Source organism: Bufo bufo, chromosome 8, assembly GCF_905171765.1.
Source record: "Bufo bufo chromosome 8, aBufBuf1.1, whole genome shotgun sequence".
In the NCBI taxonomy this organism is placed as follows: Eukaryota; Metazoa; Chordata; class Amphibia; order Anura; family Bufonidae; genus Bufo; species Bufo bufo.
In genome coordinates this window covers 5,860,645-5,887,099 of record NC_053396.1, presented here as the reverse complement: position 1 = coordinate 5,887,099, position 26,455 = coordinate 5,860,645, and the positions used below count along the sequence as shown (strand labels likewise).

At 49.5% G+C, this 26,455-nt stretch overlaps 1 protein-coding gene across 1 annotated transcript in view; it reads left to right on the top strand.

Moving 5' to 3' along the window:
- The first annotated feature begins 4,677 nt into the window (after positions 1-4,677).
- The window catches only part of AK8 (adenylate kinase 8), a 67,310-nt gene continuing 45,532 nt past the window's right edge, over positions 4,678-26,455 (top strand). Inside the window, exons 1-3 of the mRNA XM_040442780.1 lie at positions 4,678-4,884; positions 5,031-5,115; positions 21,682-21,731. Of these exons, the coding sequence (XP_040298714.1) occupies positions 4,801-4,884; positions 5,031-5,115; positions 21,682-21,731 (219 nt within the window). The 5' untranslated portion in view covers positions 4,678-4,800. The remainder of the gene's footprint in view (positions 4,885-5,030; positions 5,116-21,681; positions 21,732-26,455) is intronic.

The window sequence follows — 26,455 nt, the reverse complement described above, 5'->3', positions numbered from 1 at the left end:
TGAGGTGTGTATTATGAGGTTCTGCAGCAGCTGAGGCTTGTATTATGATGTTCTGCAGCAGCTGAGATGTGTATTATGATGTTCTGCAGCAGCTGCACTGTGTATTATGATGTTCTGCAGCAGCTGAGGTGTGTATTATGATGTTCTGCAGCAGCTGAGGTGTGTATTAGGAGGTTCTGCAGCTGCACTGTGTATTATGATGTTCTGCAGCAGCTAAGGTATGTATTATGATGTTCTGCAGCAGCTGAGGTGTGTATTAGGAGGTTCTGCAGCTGCACTGTGTATTATGATGTTCTGCAGCAGCTGAGGTGTGTATTAGGAGGTTCTGCAGCTGCACTGTGTATTATGATGTTCTGCAGCAGCTAAGGTATGTATTATGAGGTTCTGCAGCAGCTGAGGCTTGTATTATGATGTTATGCAGCAGCTGAGGTGTGTATTATGAGGTTCTGCAGCAGCTGAGGCTTGTATTATGATGTTCTGCAGCAGCTGCGGTGTGTATTATGATGTTCTGCAGCAGCTGAGGTGTGTATTAGGAGGTTCTGCTGCTGAAGTGTGTATTATGAGGTTCTGCAGCAGTTGAGGCGTGTGTTATGAGGTTCTGCAGCCACTAAGGGTATGTATTATGAGGTTCTGCAGCAGCTGAGGTTTGTATTATGAGGTTCTGCAGCAGCTGAGGCTTGTATTATTTGATGTGCTGTAGAACCCTCATCCCCGTGCTGGGGACCTCCCTGATTACGACACAGGACGCCCGGTTACTATTTACTGTAACATCAGACGCTGGATGAATGGAGTCAGTTACGCGGATTCTGGGAGGCGCCGTCTTCACAATGGGGAGGAAATCCACAATGTAAATAAATCCCGTGTCCTGCCGACCGCAGAGCCGTAAACTGACAGGTGAACCCGTACTGTGCATACAACCCTGCAGGGGAAGTGCAGTGTATCCAGAAGACACCCGGTCAGCCATAACATTAAGGGGCAACGCTGCCATGACGGGGGTGCTAGTCTGTACAATGTTAGGTAGGTTTCACCTCCACATGATGCCAAGGTTTCCAGCAGAACATTTCTCATAGCATCACACAGCCTCTGCCGGCTCAACTTCTTCCCATAGTGCACCTGGTGCCATCTCTTCTCCAGGTAAATGGCACACACAGCTGGCCATCAACATGATGTAACGTGATTCCTCAGACCAGGCCACCATCTTACCATAGTGCACCTGGTGCCATCTCTTCTCCAGGTAAGCGACGCACACACACCTGGCCATCAACATGATGTAACCTGATTCCTCAGACCAGGCTGCCTTCTTCTCATAGTGCACCTGGTGCCATCTCTTCTCCAGGTAAGTGACACACACACCCGGCCATCCACATGATGTAACGTGATTCCTCAGACCAGGCCACCATCTTACCATAGTGCACCTGGTGCCATCTCTTCTCCAGGTAAGCGACGCACACACACCTGGCCATCAACATGATGTAACCTGATTCCTCAGACCAGGCTGCCTTCTTCTCATAGTGCACCTGGTGCCATCTCTTCTCCAGGTAAGTGACACACACACCCGGCCATCCACATGATGTAACCTGATTCACCAGACCAGGCCGCCTTCTTCTCATAGTGCACCTGGTGCCATCTCTTCTCCAGGTAAGTGGCGCACACAGCCGGCCGTCCACATGATGTAATGTGATTCCTCAGACCAGGCCGCCTTCTTCTCATAGTGGACCTGGTGCCATCTCTTCTCTAGTTAAGCGACGCACACACACCTGGCCATAGACATGATGTAACCTGATTCACCAGACCAGGCTGCCTTCTTCTCATAGTGCACCTGGTGCCATCTCTTCTCCAGGTAAGTGACACACACACACCGCCGTCGACATGATGTTACTTGATTCATCAGACCAGGCCGCCTTCTTCCATTGTCCAGCTCTGATACACATGCTCCCATTGTAGGCACTTTCAGTAGTGGACAGGGTTTGCCATGGACGCTCTGACCGGTCTGCGGCCCGATACAAGCCCTGTGTGTCCTGGCACCTTTCTATCATCGTCCGTTGTAACGTTGTCAGCAGTTTGCTCTACAGTAGATCTTCTGTGGAACGGACCAGACTGGTTGTCCTCCCTAGGTACTAACCACTGCATTCCAGGAACACCACACAAGACCGGCCATTCTGGAGTAGATCTGACCCAGTTGTCCACACATATACGTTTGGCCCTGGTCATGTGCTGCCTAGGGACATGTCACTTCTGAGGCCATCAAGTGGCTGCATTGATCCACGTGATTAGTGAAGGGATCCTTGGCTCCGGAACCAAGATGCTTTCAATAGGCGAGGGTTTTTTCTATTAGGCCTCATGCTCTGTCACTCCACGTGATGTGGCCCTTCCCAATATGCCATTTTCAACTGCAGGCTGGCCAGAGCCCGTCGGTATTTTGAGTGCTCGTTTGGAATACTTCCCAACAAATGGAGGGTGCCCAGATGGACCTGGTCAATGCCAGTCTGGTGATTGAAGCCTCTGTGGGCCTCCACAACTTCACCAGGATCCAAGACATGGACCAATATGTCACCACATCAGTGGTCAGTTTGGGACAAACCCTGGAACCTCATGAACGGCTCTCCGGGAACTCTCCGTGGACCACGCCATCAGCCATGAGGTAGCAGTTCCGTGGTGGAGGTTCATCTACCTTCTCTCTTCCTGTTTAGAGTAGGGACTTGCGTGATAATGAGGACCCTTGACGTCGGCTTGTGAGCGGAGGTATTGATGACATTTATCTTCTATTTTTTAGATTCTACATGCTTTTTTATTTTTTAATTTAAAAAAATAAACTCATTTAAGTGCTCTTTATAGATTTTCACAATTCTTTCCAATACCTGATTACAGTTGTTCCCAAAAAATAAAAAATAAAGTAAGAAAAACATGTGCAAATCAGGGACCAAAAAAGTCTGAAAAAAAAGCCAAAATATCAAAGACAGAAAAAAAAGTCCAAAAAAGAAAGGGCACACAGAGAAAAAAAATCCAAGCTGGCCAAAAAAAAAGAAGAAAACAAGCCAAAAAAGGACACAAAAAAGATATTATGCCCAACTGAAAAAAACAAGCAAATTCTAAAAAGCTTTTATAAGGTATGTTGGATCTATCTTGTTGAACTGTAAACAAAAAAATTTGGAGTTAGGAGTTTGCGGCTGTTACCGGAATCGAACCCATCACGACCCCGACACAAGGGATGCGTTTTTCTGTTTCTGGCTCGGTACGGTGCGACCCAAGAACCCGAGCTGGAGCTGATGGAGATGTGCTGTGCTTTTTGCACTATAAGACGCACCTAGGTTTTAAAGGAGGAAAATAAGAAAAAAAAAAGTTTTTTATTAAACCTCAGATCAGACCCCGAATTGTTAATCGGACCTCTGATGAGCACCCAATGTTAATAGGACCCCCAATAAGACTTCAGCTCAGACCTCAGATCAGACCCCCAATGTGAAAAATACCCCCTATTCAGACCTCAGATCAGACCCCCAATGTGAAAAATACCCCCTATTCAGACCTCAGATCAGACCCCCAATGTGAAAAATAGCCCCTATTCAGACCTCAGATCAGACCCCCAATGTGAAAAATACCCCCATTCAGACCGCAGATCAGACCCCCAATGTGAAAAATACCCCCATTCAGACCGCAGATCAGACCCCCGTGTAAGACATCAGATCAGACAAAAAAACAAAAAACTCTCCTGCCACGCTGTACTGTCACACACGAGGTCATAGAGCGCTGACGTCCTCACGCTGTGCGCAGGTCACAGCACGGCATGCGGGACGTTGCAGGAGGTCGGGGAGTGGTGAGTACAGAGCCAGCATCGGGAGCACTGCATTCACTGCCTCCTGGTCCTACTGTACTAATGAGCGCTTCCATAATGGAGTGAGGGGGGGGCGTCTTATAGGGCGAAAAATACCGCACTTTCCATCAACATCAGATTGCTGGTCCACACCCCTGCACAGGTGAGATGTTTCCTTGTAGCGACAGGACAGGGTCGGCTGATGGACGGCTTCACGTGGTTTGGTTCCAACAGCGGGTGGATACTGAAGTTCTGTCATGACGATAGGTCATCAGTTTCCAGCTGATCGTGGGGGTGTCGGGAGTCAGGCCCCCACCAATCAGGGACTGTAGACCTGTCCGGAGGATAGACCGGCCGGGCTGTAGTTACGTGACCACTGCACCCAATCACAGGAGCACCTGCAGAGGCCAGTAATTGGCTGCAGCCGTCAACTGCAGTGAGGTCATCAATGCAACTGGGTAAATAGAACCCGGCGGGGCAGAACCGCAGGTAAGTACTTACCCTTTCTTCATTGCAGCTTGATTCTGAAACCAGTGGACAACCCCATTAATTTAATTTTTTTTTTTGGTTATGGGGGTTTATAACCCCTTTAATATATCCCCTGCCCCCTGACAGGAGATGAAAAAAATTTGCAAATCTGAAGTATACACAGGGAGATCTGCTAGTGGAGGACCCCGAAAACAAATCTGCTGCTTCCCCAGAGGACCCTGATAAATGTACAACTAATGAGGACTCAGTGCAGCCCCCAATCACCAGGCATCATGAAAGAAGCGGCGTTCCCCTTTAAGACCGAGCTGCTTACTTGCTGGGCGCATGCGCAAGGAGGAATTTACGTCAGCTCTGGTCTCAAAGTGATGACGCAACACCCTTCTTGGCGACGCCGGTTGCTAGGAGACCGCGGCGCTCACTCGGTTACTAAGGAGACCTCTGCTGCCACCTGGCCGGGGGTTTTGGCCTAAAGATCGGTAGAATTGAGAAGTAAAAGCCCGGAGATGGACGCCACGGCGAAGCCGCTGAGGATCCCCCCTCAAATGGCCTTGTATGCCGAGGAGCACCGCATCTTTGATGTAATGCAGGTCAGTGGAATATTGTACAGGCGTCGTCCCTGCTGTGGAACTACAATTCCCAGCATTTTTACTGACTGCATGTCCTGCAGTTGTGTTGCTGGGAGTTGTAGTTCCACAACTTGATTGATTTTTTTTATTTTTTATTTACTTATTAGAAAATGGTTCAGAATCTCCTTAAGGACAAACCAGAAGACCCGATCCAGTACCTGATCGATCACTTGCGGAGGGATAACGATGACGGTAAGGCCTGCGGATGGCGCTGTCGCCGCGGGGATGGCGTTTATGTGTATCCATGCTGTACATGGCGTAACGGTGTCACGGCAGCAGCTTAAAGTGACCCTCGGCCGCCTCGTCACCGTGTATTGAATGGCAACCATCCTTATGCGGTTTTTCCCTCCCCCACCCTCGTAGCAGACTCTGAAACATGTGCGGCGTGAGTGTACGCAAATTGATCCGTTCTGCAGTTTCTGACAAGGGTTGCGTCAGGAGCACGGACATTGCGGAAAAAGCAGAAGGTGCAATGGTCCCAGGCATCGGGGTCCCAGCAGCCGGACCCCCATGATCATAGGTATATCTGTGTGTCACCCAGCTTTCCCAGGTCCTGGAGGGCAGGTTGCAGTCATATCACTGCCTGGTAAATGTGCTATTCAGGGGTGCGGGGAAGCTGGGGGAGAACCCCGTTTTTCAGCCCTATTGGTTGTCACCCAGCTTCCCCTAAGGGTACGTTCACACAGGGCAAATCTGCTGCAGCTTTTTCCATTTTGGATTTTGTTGCAGATTTTCTGCAGGAAACGGATCTAAGTCAGACAGGCGGAGACCTCTGCTTAATGGGGACATTTTGATTTTAGGGCCCCTGGGGGTGTATTCGGACCCCTGGCCGGCTGCTGCAGACATTATCCCCTCCCTGCAGCCGATCATCGTCTTTCCCGGTATTCCTCACAGAGGGCAGACGTTCTGATGTCAGAGGTTCTGTCGAAGCGCGGAGAGAAATCCGAAGGCGTCCGCTTACAGAGCGAGGTCGCCTCCACCGCGGAATGTCGTGCGCTGGTCGAGCCGGGAGGAAACCAGAAGTCTACTTTTTATTCCTCTCCATGAATCTGATGTAGAAACAAAAAATACTAAAGGGTCATTAATGTAAATAATCTATAAGATACTGCAGGAGAGGAGAAAGCCGCCATTGCCAGGAGCAGCAGTGTACGGGGGGCCGGTGCAGCTGTTACTGGGGCCCCCACAGGCGATGGTGCTGCATAAACCAGCAGAGCTCTGATGGAAGGAAAGGAAGGGAAGAGCGAAGACAGAAAGGAGGGAGGGCAGACCTATGGGAAGAAGCAGGGGAAAGTGAAGTCAGACAGGAAGGAGGAAGATGGGACAAAGTAAAGGGGGAGAGGATAGAGGAAGGGCAGAGCGAAGACGGATGGAAAGAAGAGAGCGAAGATGGAAGGACAGAGTGAAGACAGTTGGGAAGATTGATGGAAAGCACAGAGTGAAGACAGATGGGAATGAGGAAGAACAGAGTAAAGATAGTTGGTAAGGAGGAAGGGCAGAATGAAGAAAGAAGGTGAAGGGCATGGTGAAGATAGACAGGAAGGACAGGGAAAAGACAGATGGAAAGGAGGAAGGGCAGAGTGAAGATGAATGGGAAGGAGGAAGCTCAGAGTGAAGACAGAAAAGGAAGATGAAGGGCAGAGTGAATATAGAAGGAGGAAGGGCAGAGTGAAGACTGATGGGAAGGAGGAAGGGCAGAGTGAAGACAGAAAAGGAAGATGAAGGCCGGAGTGAATATAGAAGGAGGAAGGACAGAGTGAAGACTGATGGCAAGGAGGAAGGACAGAGTGAAGACTGATGGCAAGGAGGAAGGACAGAGTGAAGACTGATGGCAAGGAGGAAGGACAGAGTGAAGACTGATGGCAAGGAGGAAGGACAGAGTGAAGACTGATGGCAAGGAGGAAGGACAGAGTGAAGACTGATGGCAAGGAGGAAGGACAGAGTGAAGACTGATGGCAAGGAGGAAGGACAGAGTGAAGACTGATGGCAAGGAGGAAGGGCGGAGTGAAAAGGAAAATGAAGGGCAGAGTAGAGATGGATGGAAAGCAGGGGGGGGGCAGAGTGAAGACAGATGGGAAAGCGGAAGAACAGAGTGAAGATGGTTGGTCAGTAGGAAGGGCAGAATGAAGAAAGAAGGTGAAGGGCATGGTGAAGATAGACAGGAAGGACAGGCAAAGACAGATGGAAAGGAGGAAGGGCAGAGTGAAGATGAATGGGAAGGAGGAAGCTCAGAGTGAAGACAGAAAAGGAAAATGAAGGGCAGAGTGAATATAGAAGGAAGAAGGACAGAGTGAAGACTGATGGGAAGAAGGAATGATAGAGTAATGACAGTTGGGAAGGATGAAGGACAGTGAAGATGGATGGGAAAGCGGAAGAACAGAGTGAAGATGGTTGGTGAGGAGGAAGGGCAGAGTGAAGATGGATGGGAATGAGGAAGAACAGAATTAAGATAGTTGGTAAGGAGGAAGGGCAGAATGAAGAAAGAAGATGAAGGGCATGGTGAAGATAGACAGGAAGGACAGGGAAAAGACAGATGGAAAGGAGGAAGATCAGAGTTAAGACGGATAAGGAAGATGAAGGGCAGAGTAAAGTCTGATGGGAAGAAGGAAGGACAGAGTGAAGACAATTGGGAAGGAGGAAGGACAGAGTGAAGACAATTGGGAAGGAAGAAGGGCAGAGTGAAGATGGATGGATAGGAAGAAGGGCAGAGTGAAGATGGATGGATAGGAAGAAGGGCAGAGTGAAGATGGATGGGAAGGTGGAAGAACAGAGTGAGGATGTACAGAAAAGAGGAAGAGCTGAATGAAGATGGATGTGGTGTCGGTGTCTCTCTGTATATTACTATATACACACTGCTGCTGATATAACATGGTGATCTGGAGCCGCTCTCCGCTGACTGGATGACATACCGCACTATGGGGCAGGTGCAGGGTGTTAATGGCCGTGTATCGGGGTCTCACATACCGCACTATGGGGCAGGTGCAGGGTGTTAATGACTGTGTATCGGGGTCCTCACATACCGCACTATGGGGCAGGTGGAGAGTGTTAATGGCCGTGTATCGGGGTCCTCACATACCGCACTATGGGGCAGGTGGAGGGTGTTAATGGCCGTGTATCGGGGTCCTCACATACCGCACTATGGGGCAGAGGGAGGGTGTTAATGGCCGTGTATCGGGTCCTCACATACCGCACTATGGGGCAGGTGGAGGGTGTTAATGGCCGTGTATCGGGGTCCTCACATACCGCACTATGGGGCAGGTGCAGGGTGTTAATGGCCGTGTATCGGGGTCCTCACATACCGCACTATGGGGCAGGTGCAGGGTGTTAATGGCCGTGTATCGGGGTCCTCACATACCGCACTATGGGGCAGGTGCAGGGTGTTAATGGCCGTGTATCAGGGTCCTCACATACCGCACTATGGGGCAGGTGGAGGGTGTTAATGGCCGTGTATCAGGGTCCTCACATACCGCACTATGGGGCAGGTGGAGGGTGTTAATGGCCGTGTATTGGGTCCTCACATACCGCACTATGGGGCAGGTGGAGGGTGTTAATGGCCGTGTATCGGGGTCTCACATACCGCACTATGGGGCAGGTGCAGGGTGTTAATGGCCGTGTATCGGGGTCCTCACATACCGCACTATGGGGCAGGTGGAGGGTGTTAATGACTGTGTATTGGGTCCTCACATACCGCACTATGGGGCAGGTGCAGGGTGTTAATGGCCGTGTATTGGGTCCTCACATACCGCACTATGGGGCAGGTGCAGGGTGTTAATGACTGTGTATCGGGGTCTCACATACCGCACTATGGGGCAGGTGGAAGGTGTTAATGGCTGTGTATTGGGGTCCTCACATACCGCACTATGGGGCAGGTGCAGGGTGTTAATGGCCGTGTATCGGGGTCTCACATACCGCACTATGGGGCAGGTGCAGGGTGTTAATGGCCGTGTATTGGGTCCTCACATATCGCACTATGGGGCAGGTGCAGGGTGTTAATGACTGTGTATCGGGGTCCTCACATACCGCACTATGGGGCAGGTGCAGGGTGTTAATGGCCGTGTATCGGGGTCCTCACATACCGCACTATGGGGCAGGTGCAGGGTGTTAATGGCCGTGTATCGGGGTCCTCACATACCGCACTATGGGGCAGGTGCAGGGTGTTAATGGCCGTGTATCGGGTCCTCACATACCGCACTATGGGGCAGGTGCAGGGTGTTAATGGCCGTGTATTGGGTCCTCACATACCGCACTATGGGGCAGGTGCAGGGTGTTAATGGCCGTGTATTGGGTCCTCACATACCGCACTATGGGGCAGGTGCAGGGTGTTAATGGCCGTGTATTGGGGTCTCACATACCGCACTATGGGGCAGGTGCAGGGTGTTAATGACTGTGTATTGGGTCCTCACATACCGCACTATGGGGCAGGTGCAGGGTGTTAATGACCATGTATCGGGGTCCTCACATACCGCACTATGGGGCAGGTGCAGGGTGTTAATGGCCGTGTATTGGGTCCTCACATACCGCACTATGGGGCAGGTGCAGGGTGTTAATGGCCGTGTATTGGGTCCTCACATACCGCACTATGGGGCAGGTGCAGGGTGTTAATGGCCGTGTATCGGGGTCCTCACATACCGCACTATGGGGCAGGTGCAGGGTGTTAATGGCCGTGTATCGGGGTCTCACATACCGCACTATGGGGCAGGTGCAGGGTGTTAATGGCCGTGTATCGGGGTCCTCACATACCGCACTATGGGGCAGGTGCAGGGTGTTAATGGCCGTGTATCGGGTCCTCACATACCGCACTATGGGGCAGGTGCAGGGTGTTAATGACCGTGTATCGGGGTCCTCACATACCGCACTATGGGGCAGGTGCAGGGTGTTAATGACTGTGTATCGGGGTCCTCACATACCGCACTATGGGGCAGGTGCAGGGTGTTAATGACTGTGTATTGGGTCCTCACATACCGCACTATGGGGCAGGTGCAGGGTGTTAATGACTGTGTATCGGGGTCCTCACATACCGCACTATGGGGCATGTGCAGGGTGTTAATGGCCGTGTATCGGGGTCCTCACATACCGCACTATGGGGCAGGTGCAGGGTGTTAATGGCCGTGTATCGGGGTCCTCACATACCGCACTATGGGGCAGGTGCAGGGTGTTAATGGCCGTGTATCGGGGTCTTACATACCGCACTATGGGGCAGGTGGAGGGTGTTAATGACCGTGTATCGGGGTCTCACATACCGCACTATGGGGCAGGTGCAGGGTGTTAATGGCCGTGTATTGGGTCCTCACATACCGCACTATGGGGCAGGTGCAGGGTGTTAATGGCCGTGTATTGGGTCCTCACATACCGCACTATGGTGCAGGTGCAGGGTGTTAATGGCCGTGTATTGGGTCCTCACATACCGCACTATGGGGCAGGTGCAGGGTGTTAATGGCCGTGTATCGGGGTCCTCACATACCGCACTATGGGGCAGGTGCAGGGTGTTAATGGCCGTGTATCGGGGTCTCACATACCGCACTATGGGGCAGGTGCAGGGTGTTAATGGCCGTGTATCGGGGTCCTCACATACCGCACTATGGGGCATGTGCAGGGTGTTAATGGCCGTGTATCGGGGTCCTCACATACCGCACTATGGGGCAGGTGCAGGGTGTTAATGGCCGTGTATCGGGGTCTCACATACCGCACTATGGGGCAGGTGCAGGGTGTTAATGGCCGTGTATCGGGGTCCTCACATACCGCACTATGGGGCATGTGCAGGGTGTTAATGGCCGTGTATTGGGTCCTCACATACCGCACTATGGGGCAGGTGCAGGGTGTTAATGGCCGTGTATCGGGGTCCTCACATACCGCACTATGGGGCAGGTGCAGGGTGTTAATGGCCGTGTATCGGGGTCCTCACATACCGCACTATGGGGCAGGTGCAGGGTGTTAATGGCCGTGTATCGGGGTCTTACATACCGCACTATGGGGCAGGTGCAGGGTGTTAATGGCCGTGTATTGGGTCCTCACATACCGCACTATGGGGCAGGTGCAGGGTGTTAATGGCCGTGTATTGGGTCCTCACATACCGCACTATGGTGCAGGTGCAGGGTGTTAATGGCCGTGTATTGGGTCCTCACATACCGCACTATGGTGCAGGTGCAGGGTGTTAATGGCCGTGTATTGGGTCCTCACATACCGCACTATGGGGCAGGTGCAGGGTGTTAATGGCCGTGTATCGGGGTCCTCACATACCGCACTATGGGGCAGGTGCAGGGTGTTAATGGCCGTGTATCGGGGTCTCACATACCGCACTATGGGGCAGGTGCAGGGTGTTAATGGCCGTGTATCGGGGTCCTCACATACCGCACTATGGGGCATGTGCAGGGTGTTAATGGCCGTGTATCGGGGTCCTCACATACCGCACTATGGGGCAGGTGCAGGGTGTTAATGGCCGTGTATCGGGGTCCTCACATACCGCACTATGGGGCAGGTGCAGGGTGTTAATGGTCGTGTATCGGGGTCCTCACATACCACACTATGGGGCAGGTGCAGGGTGTTAATGGCCGTGTATCGGGGTCCTCACATACCGCACTATGGGGCAGGTGCAGGGTGTTAATGGCCGTGTATCGGGGTCTTACATACCGCACTATGGGGCAGGTGCAGGGTGTTAATGGCCGTGTATTGGGTCCTCACATACCGCACTATGGGGCAGGTGGAGGGTGTTAATGACCGTGTATCGGGGTCTCACATACCGCACTATGGGGCAGGTGCAGGGTGTTAATGGCCGTGTATCGGGGTCTCACATACCGCACTATGGGGCAGGTGCAGGGTGTTAATGACTGTGTATTGGGTCCTCACATACCGCACTATGGGGCATGTGCAGGGTGTTAATGACTGTGTATCGGGGTCCTCACATACCGCACTATGGGGCAGGTGCAGGGTGTTAATGGCCGTGTATCGGGGTCCTCACATACCGCACTATGGTGCAGGGTGTTAATGGCCGTGTATCGGGGTCTCACATACCGCACTATGGGGCAGGTGCAGGGTGTTAATGACCGTGTATCGGGGTCTCACATACTGCACTATGGTGCAGGGTGTTAATGGTCGTGTATCGGGGTCCTCACATACCGCACTATGGGGCAGGTGCAGGGTGTTAATGGCCGTGTATCGGGGTCCTCACATACCGCACTATGGTGCAGGGTGTTAATGGCCGTGTATCGGGGTCTCACATACCGCACTATGGGGCAGGTGCAGGGTGTTAATGACCGTGTATCGGGGTCTCACATACCGCACTATGGGGCAGGTGCAGGGTGTTAATGGCCGTGTATCGGGGTCTTACATACCGCACTATGGGGCAGGTGCAGGGTGTTAATGGCCGTGTATCGGGGTCCTCACATACCGCACTATGGGGCAGGTGCAGGGTGTTAATGGTCGTGTATCGGGGTCCTCACATACCGCACTATGGGGCAGGTGCAGGGTGTTAATGGCCGTGTATCGGGGTCCTCACATACCGCACTATGGGGCAGGTGCAGGGTGTTAATGGCCGTGTATCGGGGTCCTCACATACCGCACTATGGTGCAGGTGGAGGGTGTTAATGGCCGTGTATCGGGGTCTCACATACCGCACTATGGGGCAGGTGCAGGGTGTTAATGGTCGTGTATCGGGGTCCTCACATACCGCACTATGGGGCAGGTGCAGGGTGTTAATGGCCGTGTATCGGGGTCCTCACATACCGCACTATGGGGCAGGTGCAGGGTGTTAATGGCCGTGTATCGGGGTCCTCACATACCGCACTATGGGGCAGGTGCAGGGTGTTAATGGCCGTGTATCGGGGTCCTCACATACCGCACTATGGGGCAGGTGCAGGGTGTTAATGGCCGTGTATCGGGGTCTCACATACCGCACTATGGTGCAGGTGGAGGGTGTTAATGGCCGTGTATCGGGGTCTCACATACCGCACTATGGGGCAGGTGCAGGGTGTTAATGGTCGTGTATCGGGGTCCTCACATACCGCACTATGGGGCAGGTGCAGGGTGTTAATGGCCGTGTATCGGGGTCCTCACATACCGCACTATGGGGCAGGTGCAGGGTGTTAATGGCCGTGTATCGGGTCCTCACATACCGCACTATGGTGCAGGTGCAGGGTGTTAATGGCCGTGTATCGGGTCCTCACATACCGCACTATGGGGCAGGTGGAGGGTGTTAATGGCCGTGTATTGGGTCCTCACATACCGCACTATGGGGCAGGTGCAGGGTGTTAATGGCCGTGTATCGGGGTCCTCACATACCGCACTATGGTGCAGGTGCAGGGTGTTAATGGCCGTGTATCGGGTCCTCACATACCGCACTATGGGGCAGGTGGAGGGTGTTAATGGCCGTGTATTGGGTCCTCACATACCGCACTATGGGGCAGGTGCAGGGTGTTAATGGCCGTGTATCGGGGTCCTCACATACCGCACTATGGTGCAGGGTGTTAATGGCCGTGTATCGGGTCCTCCAGACGCCTCCTGCTGCAGCGGATGAGCGGGGTTATCAATGTTTAATGCTGCACGCTCCCCGCACGCTTCTCGTCTTGTTATAAGCCGGGTAATGATGGCTTTTTGTCAGAAGTGGTGGGGCCCCTCTCCCTGCCCGGGCCCTCCAATCCTGGGCTCCTCGGGTTAGTCACTTGCAGAATTACAGATAATGAGTTGTGAACTCGGCGGAGCTCGGATGGAGGGGGGGGAGGGGGGGGGGCGCATTGTATTCAGCGGATGCAGGTCAGGACGGTGCTCGTGGACCCGGCCCCCTTTATACTGTTACTCCCATCGGGATATTCGCTCGCACAGTCTGACTCCTGACGAGGCGATTCTGCCCCAGAGGATTCGGAAATTGCTTAATTTACAATCCCACAATAGACAGGACTCATATACTGGTATTATTTATAGCCTGCAAAAACTACAACCCCCAGCATGCCTACGTGGTAACATTAACACCTGAGTATTAACAAACAGCATCGCAGAAGTTTTAACAGTTTAACAAAACCGCCACATTCATCGCTTCACGAACAATGCGAACTGAAGCGCGCGGCGGAGAAAGTTAAAATAATTCTATAACATCCAACTGAGGCTCCTGCACGCGACCGTAGGTGTCCCGCTGCCGTATTGCGGATCCGCAATACGCGGGCACTGTTCCGTGGGCATTCCGCATCGCAGATGCGGACCCATTCACTTCAATGGGTCCGCAAATCCGGAGATGCGGAATGGTGCGGAACAGAAGCACAGAACGGAACACTACGGAGCGCTTCCGTGGGGTTTCGTCCCGTACTTCCATTCCGCAAAAAGAACATGTCCTATCTTTTTGCGGAACGGCCGGATCGCGGACCCATTAAAGTGAATGGGTCCGCGATCCGCTGCGGCTGCCCCACGGATGGCCTAATGCCTCTTTCACACAATCGTTTTTTTTGTGTTCCATATACGGGCCGTTTTTCGCGTACCGTATACGGAACCATTCGTTTCAATGGTTCCGCAAAAAAAACGTAATGTACTCCATTTGCATTCCGTTTCCGTATTTCCGTTCCGTTGAAAGATAGAACATGTCCTATGATTGCCCGCAAATCATGTTCCGTGGCTCCATTCAAGTCAATGGGTCCGCAAAAAAAATGGAACACAAACGGAATGTTCTCCGTATGGGCTCAGGCACACGAACGTTTTTTGCGTTCCGTATACGGGTCGTATTTTGATTCCTCATACGGTCCGTATACGGAACTGTTCCGTGGCCCCGCAAAAATGATGAGTCCTGTCCTATTCTTGTCCGTTTTGCGGACAAGAATTGGCATTTCTACAATGGGCCTCCTGTTCCGTTCCGCAAATTGCGGAAGGCACACGGGTGGCATCCGTTTTTTTTGCGGATCTACAATTGTGCATGAGCCCTAAGTCTGGCAGTTGTAGTTTTGCAACAGGTTGGGGACCCACGTATGCTACCACGTCAATGGCTGTTGAATAACTACTGTGGCTGTCATGGCATGCTGGGAGTTGTAGTTTTACAACTGGTGGAGGGTTACAGGCTGCAGTGCACATTTTATCAGCTTTCCAAAAACTTTTTTGGGTTGTCATTGCATGCTGGGAGTTGTAGTTTTGCAACTGTTGGATGGCTAAAGGTCAGGGATTACATGTCAGCAACTGCTTTCTGCTGTCGGGGCATGTTGGGAGTTGTAGTTAGGCCACAGGTCGCGCGTCTTTATGGCGTTCACGTTTGGCCTGCGCATACACAAGCAGCTCAGCTCCCTGCGAGGACGCTCCGAGGCCCCTGAAGCGGAGGCTGAGGAGCCGCCTCCGGTGATCGCATGCAAATGAATAAGTAACTAGAACAGAAGATGCACCAAATATTAGGGCTAATGAGCTCTAAACTCCGCGCGCTGCGCACCGCCCGGGATCCGCTCCGCCACCGGGAACATCTCCATATTTATTACCGGGGTCCCCCAGGACGCAGCCCAGAAATGAGGACAAAAAGATAGAAATAAAGTGCATTGTGTACACAGATGAGAGATCTACCTCCGGCCTCCACAATGATGGGGGGTGTAGTGCTGGGGGGCCGCAATGCACTCTGCATATGCAATGGATCCACCGGGCCGCGATACAGCGCCAAACCTTTATCATTGATGTATGGAATACTGTAGGCGACTGTGGGATTCAGTGCAGAGGCATCCGGGGGGAAAGAGCGCGCCTCGAGGTACCGCGAAACCAGACATGATGTGAACAGGACCTTACATACATCAGGCCAGCAGACTGTATCACACGGGATTAGATACTCAGCTCAGCAGACAGTATCACACGGGATTAGATACTCAGCTCAGCAGACAGTATCACACGGGATTAGATACTCAGCTCAGCAGACAGTATCACACGGGATAGGATTAGATACACAGCTCAGCAGACAGTATCACACAGGAGAGGATTAGATACACAGATCAGCAGTCAGTATCACACAGGATAGGATTAGATACACAGCTCAGCAGACAGTATCACACAGGATAGGATTAGATACACAGCTCAGCAGACAGTATCACACAGGATAGGATTAGATACACAGCTCAGCAGACAGTATCACACAGGATAGGATTAGATACACAGCTCAGCAGACAGTATCACACAGGATAGGATTAGATACACAGCTCAGCAGGCAGTATCACACAGGATAGCATTAGATACTCAGCTCAGCAGGCAGTATCACACAGGATAGGATTAGATACACAGCTCAGCAGACAGTATCACACAGGATAGGATTAGATACACAGCTCAGCAGACAGTATCACACGGGATTAGATACTCAGCTCAGCAGACAGTATCACACAGGACAGGATTAGATACAGGGCTCAGCAGACAGTATCACACAGGATAGGATTAGATACACAGCTCAGCAGACTGTATCACACGGGATTAGATACTCAGCTCAGCAGACAGTATCACAATAGGATTAGATACACAGCTCGGCAGACAGTATCACACGGGATTAGATACACAGCTCAGCAGACAGTATCACACAGGACAGGATTAGATACACAGCTCAGCAGACAGTATCACACAGGATAGGATTAGATACACAGCTCAGCAGACAGTATCACACGGGATTAGATACACAGCTCAGCAGGCAGTATCACACATGATAGGATTAGATACACAGCTCAGCAGGCAGTATCACACATGATAGGATTAGATACACAGCTCAGCAGACAGTATCACACAGGACAGGATTAGATACACAGCTCAGCAGACAGTATCACACGGGATTAGATACACAGCTCAGCAGACAGTATCACACATGATAGGATTAGATACACAGCTCAGCAGACAGTATCACACAGGACAGGATTAGATACACAGCTCAGCAGACTGTATCACACAGGATAGGATTAGATACACAGCTCAGCAGGCAGTATCACACATGATAGGATTAGATACACAGCTCAGCAGACTGTATCACACAGGATAGGATTAGATACACAGCTCAGCAGGCAGTATCACACAGGATAGGATTAGATACACAGCTCAGCAGACAGTATCACACAGGATAGGATTAGATACACAGCTCAGCAGACAGTATCACACAGGATAGGATTAGATACACAGCTCAGCAGACTGTATCACACAGCGTAGGATTAGATACACAGCTCAGCAGACAGTATCACACAGGATAGGATTAGATATACAGCTCAGCAGACAGTATCACACAGGATAGGATTAGATACACAGCTCAGCAGACAGTATCACACAGGATAGGATTAGATACACAGCTCAGCAGACAGTATCACACAGGAGAGGATTAGATACACAGCTCAGCAGACAGTATCACACAGGCTAGGATTAGATACACAGCTCAGCAGACAGTATCACACAGGATAGGATTAGATACACAGCTCAGCAGACAGTATCACACAGGATAGGATTAGATACACAGCTCAGCAGACAGTATCACACAGGATAGGATTAGATACACCGCTCAGCAGACAGTATCACACATGACAGGATCAGATACACAGCTCAGCAGACAGTATCACACAGGATAGGATTAGATACACAGCTCGGCAGACAGTATCACACAGGATAGGATTAGATACACAGCTCGGCAGACAGTATCACACAGGATAGGATCAGATACACAGCTCAGCAGACAGTATCACACAGGATAGGATTAGATACACAGCTCAGCAGACAGTATCACACAGGATAGGATTAGATACACAGCTCAGCAGACAGTATCACACAGGATAGGATTAGATACACAGCTCAGCAGACTGTATCACACAGGACAGGATTAGATACACAGCTCAGCAGACAGTATCACACAGGATAGGATTAGATACACCGTTCAGCAGACAGTATCACACATGACAGGATCAGATACACAGCTCAGCAGACAGTATCACACAGGATAGGATTAGATACACAGCTCAGCAGACAGTATCACACAGGATAGGATTAGATACACAGCTCAGCAGACAGTATCACACAGGATAGGATTAGATACACAGCTCAGCAGACAGTATCACACAGGATAGGATTAGATACACAGCTCAGCAGACAGTATCACACAGAGTAGGATTAGATACACAGCTCAGCAGACAGTATCACACAGGGTAGGATTAGATACACAGCTCAGCAGACTGTATCACACAGGATAGGATCAGATACACAGCTCAGCAGACAGTATCACACAGGATAGGATTAGATACACCGCTCAGCAGACAGTATCACACAGGATAGGATTAGATACACAGCTCAGCAGACAGTATCACACAGGATAGGATTAGATACACAGCTCAGCAGACAGTATCACACATGATAGGATTAGATACACAGCTCAGCAGACAGTATCACACAGGATAGGATTAGATACACAGCTCAGCAGACAGTATCACACATGACAGGATCAGATACACAGCTCAGCAGACAGTATCACACAGGATAGGATTAGATACACCGCTCAGCAGACAGTATCACACATGACAGGATCAGATACACAGCTCAGCAGACAGTATCACACAGGATAGGATTAGATACACAGCTCAGCAGACAGTATCACACAGGATAGGATTAGATACACAGCTCAGCAGACAGTATCACACAGGATAGGATTAGATACACCGCTCAGCAGACAGTATCACACAGGATAGGATTAGATACACAGCTCAGCAGACAGTATCACACAGCATAGTATTAGATACACAGCTCAGCAGACAGTATCACACAGGATAGGATTAGATACACAGCTCAGCAGACAGTATCACACAGGATAGGATTAGATACACAGCTCAGCAGACAGTATCACACAGGATAGGATTAGATACACAGCTCAGCAGACAGTATCACACATGATAGGATTAGATACACAGCTCAGCAGACAGTATCACACAGGACAGGATTAGATACACAGCTCAGCAGACAGTATCGCACATGATAGGATTAGATACACAGCTCAGCAGACAGTATCGCACATGATGGGATTAGATACACAGCTCAGCAGACAGTATCGCACATGATGGGATTAGATACACAGCTCAGCAGGCAGTATCGCACAGGATAGGATTAGATACACAGCTCAGCAGACAGTATCGCACAGGATAGGATTAGATACACAGCTCAGCAGACAGTATCACACAGGATAGGATTAGATACACAGCTCAGCAGACAGTATCGCACATGATAGGATTAGATACACAGCTCAGCAGACAGTATCGCACATGATGGGATTAGATACACAGCTCAGCAGACAGTATCGCACATGATGGGATTAGATACACAGCTCGGCAGACAGTATCACACAGGATAGGATTAGATACACAGCTCAGCAGACAGTATCACACATGATGGGATTAGATACACAGCTCAGCAGTCAGTATCGCACAGGATAAGATTAGATACACAGCTCAGCAGACTGTATCACACAGGATAGGATTAGATACACAGCTCAGCAGACGGTATCACACAGGATAGGATTAGATACACCGCTCAGGTTATTTAGGAGACCGCATCACACAGGCTTAGATACACTAATGGCAACGACTAATTTAACTAATAAAACTTTCTTCTCCCTGAACAATCCAACATGGCCGCTCGGCGACTTCCTCCTTTGCAGTGACTTAGCTGCAGGCTACATGACGAGGTGTCAGGTTTGACATTACAGCGCCATTCCTAATCAGCTTTGTGATGGCGCAGTGACTGCGAATCTTCCGACGTGTCCGCGACCGCGTTCAACTCCATCCAATAAGACGAGATTTAAAAAAAACGTTTCGCAGATTTAGTACAAACTGAACATTTACAGCAGCCCGGGGCAATATTAGAGCGCGATTCCGAGCAGATAATGGAGCGCGCCTTTATTTTATCAAACGTTTGTCCAAAATCGCTGCGCATAAAAGCTCCAATACCGCCAGGATTTTCTTGTGAATTTTAAAAGGCTTTCCTCGTTAAAACCTCAAAAGGCGGCGTGGATGGAAAGGTTTCAGCGGGCGCTTTGATGTGCGCAGCGGAGGCTGATTAATCTTGGCAGCAGAGCACTCTTTCATGGCTACGCTAATGAATTATTCCAGCGCGCAGTCGGAATTTCAAGGTGCGCCAAGTCGGGTGGGGGTTAAGAAACCGCGAGCTTAATAAAGAAGACGGCGCCTTCTAAGAGTAAATAAAAAAACAATTCCGACCAATCAAGTGTAAGCGGCGCGATCAAGATTTCATGAGCCACAAAGCCCCCTTTATGTCATGATCTGGGGAAAGGATTTGGCGAGTTTGAGAAACTTTCAGTTTCCTCTAGAATATTCCGCTTTTCATGTTGTTGAGGAACCGGGAAACCGTTTTTTTTTTTTTTGTTTTTTTTTTTATGTTGCCTTAGGAAGCGGAGAGCGATCTGCAGCCGCGGCCATGAAAGCCACTCGAAAAAGAAGAAAAAAGTATAAAAACAGTAAAAAAATAATAAACAAATATATATTTATGGATTGTTGCTACATTGTAGCTAGTTAGGATTGTTATCCCCATGGCAACTACCTCTCAGTGTCTTCTTAAAGGGGTATTCCAGCCCCAAACTTTCTTAAAGGGGTTATCCAAGTTCTCCAACACCCCCCCCCCCCAATGTGACGGGACCCTCACATGTAATATACTTACCCCGCTAGTGAAGCTCGTCGCCGTCCCTGCCTGCCATTGGCTGCTTCCCCCCGACACGCGGTGCGGGGAAAGGAGCGGTGCCGGGAGCGGGGTAAGTATATTACATGTGAGGGGTCCGGCACATGGGGGGGCTGTTGGAGAACTTGGATAACAACATTTGAAGGGGGTTCCTTAAGACCCCGTTTCTTAAACCTTACCGATCGCTGGTGCTCCAGTTCCAGCCCTGACCTCCCCACCGGATCGGAAGTGTCATGTGCTGTCTGCCAGCCAATCAGTGTCTTCAGCAGGACACATGGTCGCTGCGACCACCTTTGATGGTACGGCGGTCCAGCAGGAACAAGAAGAAGGAGAAAAGCGAGCTCAGCTCTGGAACTGGAATATTTTTTTTTTTAACCCCTGCACCTTGGAGAACCCCTTTAAGAAGGCTTGTGGTTGGAATACCCCTTTAAGAAAGTTTGGCGATAATAGAAGCCGCTTCAATGCAGAAACAATTGTAATTATCATCTGTTTTTCTGTAATATCACAAAACGGCAAAAAAATATAGTTAAATGGGAAGTTTAAGACTACAAAAACATGGCCGCCTTTTTACTGTGCGCAGTATTGCTGCTCAGCTCCGTTCACGTCGATGTAGCGCAGCTGCGGTACCGGACACAACCAGTGGACGGGTGGGGAGTTGCAGTACCGGACACAACCAGTGGACGGGTGGGAAAGCTGCAGCTGCAGTACCGGACACAACCAGTGGACGGGTGGGGAGCTGCAGCTGCAGTATCAGACACAACCAGTGGACGGGTGGGAAAGCTGCAGCTGCAGTACCGGACACAACCAGTGGACGGGTGGGGAGCTGCAGCTGCAGTATCAGACACAACCAGTGGACGGGTGGGGAGCTGCAGCTGCAGTACCGGACACAACCAGTGGACGGGTGGGGAGTTGCAGTACCGGACACAACCAGTGGACGGGTGGGGAGCTGCAGCTGCAGTACCAGACACAACCAGTGGACGGGTGGGGAGCTGTTTCTGAATGATAGGCAGTACGGTAATATCACCAGATGTTCACAGCGCTCCGTGCGGCGGTGTCTTTCAGATGATCGCTGTGACTGACTGTTTCCCGTGTGGATATTGACTTTACACCTTGTTTTCTGACCCACAGTGCCAAGAATCGCTGTTCTGGGCCCCCCTGCCTCAGGAAAACACACCATGGTACGTACACACAGAGTACGCAATGTAATGGCTAGAGGACATAATAGTTCCTAATAAACAGTATATAATGCAGGCAGCGCTCTACAGATCCATATGCAAAGCAGGTAGCGCTCGAGGCAACAGTCTATTTCTAATGGATCAGTTACCCGTAGGGAGGGCCGCACCGAGGAAAGCTCCGATATCACTGCATACTGTACATGCTGTAACAGATAGCACTCTAGACAACAGTATACAATGCAGGTAGCACTCTAGACAACAGTATATAATGCAGGTGGCACTCTAGACAACAGTATACAATGCAGGTAGCACTCTAGACAACAGTATATAATGCAGGTGGCACTCTAGACAACAGTATACAATGCAGGTGGCACTCTAGACAACAGTATACAATGCAGATAGCACTCTAGACAACAGTATACAATGCAGATAGCACTCTAGACAACAGTATATAATGCAGGTAGCACTCTAGACAACAGTATACAATGCAGGTGGCACTCTAGACAACAGTATATAATGCAGGTGGCACTCTAGACAACAGTATATAATGCAGATAGCACTCTAGACAACAGTATATAATGCAGGTGGCACTCTAGACAACAGTATACAATGCAGGTGGCACTCTAGACAACAGTATACAATGCAGGTAGCACTCTAGACAACAGTATACAATGCAGGTGGCACTCTAGACAACAGTATACAATGCAGGTAGCACTCTAGACAACAGTATACAATGCAGGTGGCACTCTAGACAACCGTATATAATGCAGGTAGCACTCTAGACAACAGTATATAATGCAGATAGCACTCTAGACAGCAGTATACAATGCAGGTAGCACTCTAGACAACAGTATATAATGCAGATAGCACTCTAGACAACAGTATACAATGCAGATAGCACTCTAGACAGCAGTATACAATGCAGGTGGCACTCTAGACAACCGTATATAATGCAGGTAGCACTCTAGACAACAGTATACAATGCAGGTGGCACTCTAGACAACCGTATATAATGCAGGTAGCACTCTAGACAACAGTATATAATGCAGGTAGCACTCTAGACAGCAGTATATAATGCAGGTAGCACTCTAGACAACAGTATACAATGCAGATAGCACTCTAGACAACAGTATACAATGCAGATAGCACTCTAGACAGCAGTATACAATGCAGATAGCACTCTAGACAGCAGTATACAATGCAGATAGCACTCTAGACAGCAGTATATAATGCAGGTAGCACTCTAGACAACAGTATATAATGCAGGTAGCACTCTAGACAACAGTATATAATGCAGGTAGCACTCTAGACAACAGTATATAATGCAGGTAGCACTCTAGATAACAGTATATAATGCATGTAGCACTCTAGATAACAGTATATAATGCAGGTAGCACTCTAGACAACAATATACAATGCAGATAGCACTCTAGACAACAATATACAATGCAGATAGCACTCTAGATAACCGTATATAATGCAGATAGCACTCTAGACAACAGTATATAATGCAGGTAGCACTCTAGACAACAGTATATAATGCAGGCAGCACTCTAGACAACAATATACAATGCAGATAGCACTCTAGATAACAGTATATAATGCAGGTAGCACTCTAGACAACAGTATATAATGCAGGTAGCACTCTAGACAACAATATACAATGCAGATAGCACTCTAGACAACAATATACAATGCAGATAGCACTCTAGATAACCGTATATAATGCAGATAGCACTCTAGACAACAGTATATAATGCAGGTAGCACTCTAGACAACGGTATATAATGCAGGTAGCACTCTAGACAACAGTATATAATGCAGGTAGCACTCTAGACAACAGTATATAATGCAGATAGCACTCTAGACAACAATATACAATGCAGATAGCACTCTAGATAACCGTATATAATGCAGATAGCACTCTAGACAACAGTATATAATGCAGGTAGCACTCTAGACAACGGTATATAATGCAGGTAGCACTCTAGACAACAGTATATAATGCAGGCAGCACTCTAGACAACAATATACAATGCAGATAGCACTCTAGACAACAGTATATAATGCAGGCAGCAGTCTACTGATCAGTATACAATGCTGGCAGCAGTCTTCTGATCAGTATACATGGGCGCTCTTCTGATCAGTATACAATGCAGGCAGCAGTCTTCTGATCAGTATACAATGCTGGCAGCAGTCTTCTGATCAGTATACAATGCTGGCAGCAGTCTTCTGATCAGTATACATGGGCGCTCTTCTGATCAGTATACAATGCAGGCAGCAGTCTTCTGATCAGTATACATGGCGCTCTTCTGATCAGTATACACGGGGCTCTGCTGATCAGTATACAATGCAGGCAGCAGTCTTCTGATCAGTATACACGGCACTCTGCTGATCAGTATACAATGCTGGCAGCAGTCTTCTGATCAGTATACAATGCAGGCAGCAGTCTTCTGATCAGTATACACGGCGCTCTGCTGATCAGTATACAATGCAGGCAGCAGTCTTCTGATCAGTATACATGGCGCTCTTCTGATCAGTATACAATGCTGGCAGCAGTCTTCTGATCAGTATACATGGCGCTCTTCTGATCAGTATACAATGCTGGCAGCAGTCTTCTGATCAGTATACATGGCGCTCTTCTGATCAGTATACAATGCTGGCAGCAGTCTTCTGATCAGTATACATGGCGCTCTTCTGATCAGTATACAATGCTGGCAGCAGTCTTCTGATCAGTATACATGGCGCTCTTCTGATCAGTATACAATGCTGGCAGCAGTCTTCTGATCAGTATACATGGCGCTCTTCTGATCAGTATACAATGCAGGCAGCAGTCTTCTGATCAGTATACAATGCTGGCAGCAGTCTTCTGATCAGTATACAATGCTGGCAGCAGTCTTCTGATCAGTATACAATGTAGGCAGCAGTCTTCTGATCAGTATACAATGCAGGCAGCAGTCTTCTGATCAGTATACAATGCAGGCAGCAGTCTTCTGATCAGTATACAATGCTGGCAGCAGTCTTCTGATCAGTATACATGGCGCTCTTCTGATCAGTATACAATGCTGGCAGCAGTCTTCTGATCAGTATACATGGCGCTCTTCTGATCAGTATACAATGCTGGCAGCAGTCTTCTGATCAGTATACATGGCGCTCTTCTGATCAGTATACAATGTAGGCAGCAGTCTTCTGATCAGTATACAATGTAGGCAGCAGTCTTCTGATCAGTATACAATGCTGGCAGCAGTCTTCTGATCAGTATACATGGCGCTCTTCTGATCAGTATACAATGCTGGCAGCAGTCTTCTGATCAGTATACATGGCGCTCTTCTGATCAGTATACAATGCTGGCAGCAGTCTTCTGATCAGTATACAATGCTGGCAGCAGTCTTCTGATCAGTATACAATGCAGGCAGCAGTCTTCTGATCAGTATACAATGCTGGCAGCAGTCTTCTGATCAGTATACAATGCAGGCAGCAGTCTTCTGATCAGTATACAATGCAGGCAGCAGTCTTCTGATCAGTATACAATGCTGGCAGCAGTCTTCTGATCAGTATACACGGCGCTCTTCTGATCAGTATACAATGTAGGCAGCAGTCTTCTGATCAGTATACAATGCTGGCAGCAGTCTTCTGATCAGTATACAATGCTGGCAGCAGTCTTCTGATCAGTATACAATGCTGGCAGCAGTCTTCTGATCAGTATACATGGCGCTCTTCTGATCAGTATACAATGCTGGCAGCAGTCTTCTGATCAGTATACAATGCTGGCAGCAGTCTTCTGATCAGTATACAATGCTGGCAGCAGTCTTCTGATCAGTATACAATGCTGGCAGCAGTCTTCTGATCAGTATACAATGCAGGCAGCAGTCTTCTGATCAGTATACATGGCGCTCTTCTGATCAGTATACAATGCTGGCAGCAGTCTTCTGATCAGTATACATGGCGCTCTTCTGATCAGTATACAATGCTGGCAGCAGTCTTCTGATCAGTACACATGGCGCTCTTCTGATCAGTATACAATGCTGGCAGCAGTCTTCTGATCAGTATACATGGCGCTCTTCTGATCAGTATACAATGCTGGCAGCAGTCTTCTGATCAGTATACATGGCGCTCTTCTGATCAGTATACAATGCTGGCAGCAGTCTTCTGATCAGTATACAATGCTGGCAGCAGTCTTCTGATCAGTATACAATGCTGGCAGCAGTCTTCTGATCAGTATACAATGTAGGCAGCAGTCTTCTGATCAGTATACAATGCTGGCAGCAGTCTTCTGATCAGTATACAATGCTGGCAGCAGTCTTCTGATCAGTATACAATGCTGGCAGCAGTCTTCTGATCAGTATACAATGCAGGCAGCAGTCTTCTGATCAGTATACAATGCACATTGTATTTTATGAGTAAATATGTCCAGTAAAGCACACGCAGAGTCGGTGGTTATATGTTATAATGTTACAGCGCAGTGATATGGGAGCTGTCCACAGTATACAATGCAGGCAGCAGTCTTCTGATCAGTATACAATGCACGCAGTGTTTTATGAGTAAGTATGTCCTATAAAGCACATGCGGAGTCGGTGGTTATATGTTATAATGTTACGGCGTGTGCGCAGTGATATGGGAGCTGTCCTCAGTATACACGGCACTCTGCTGATCAGTATACAATGCAGGCAGCAGTCTTCTGATCAGTATACAATGCTGGCAGCAGTCTTCTGATCAGTATACACGGC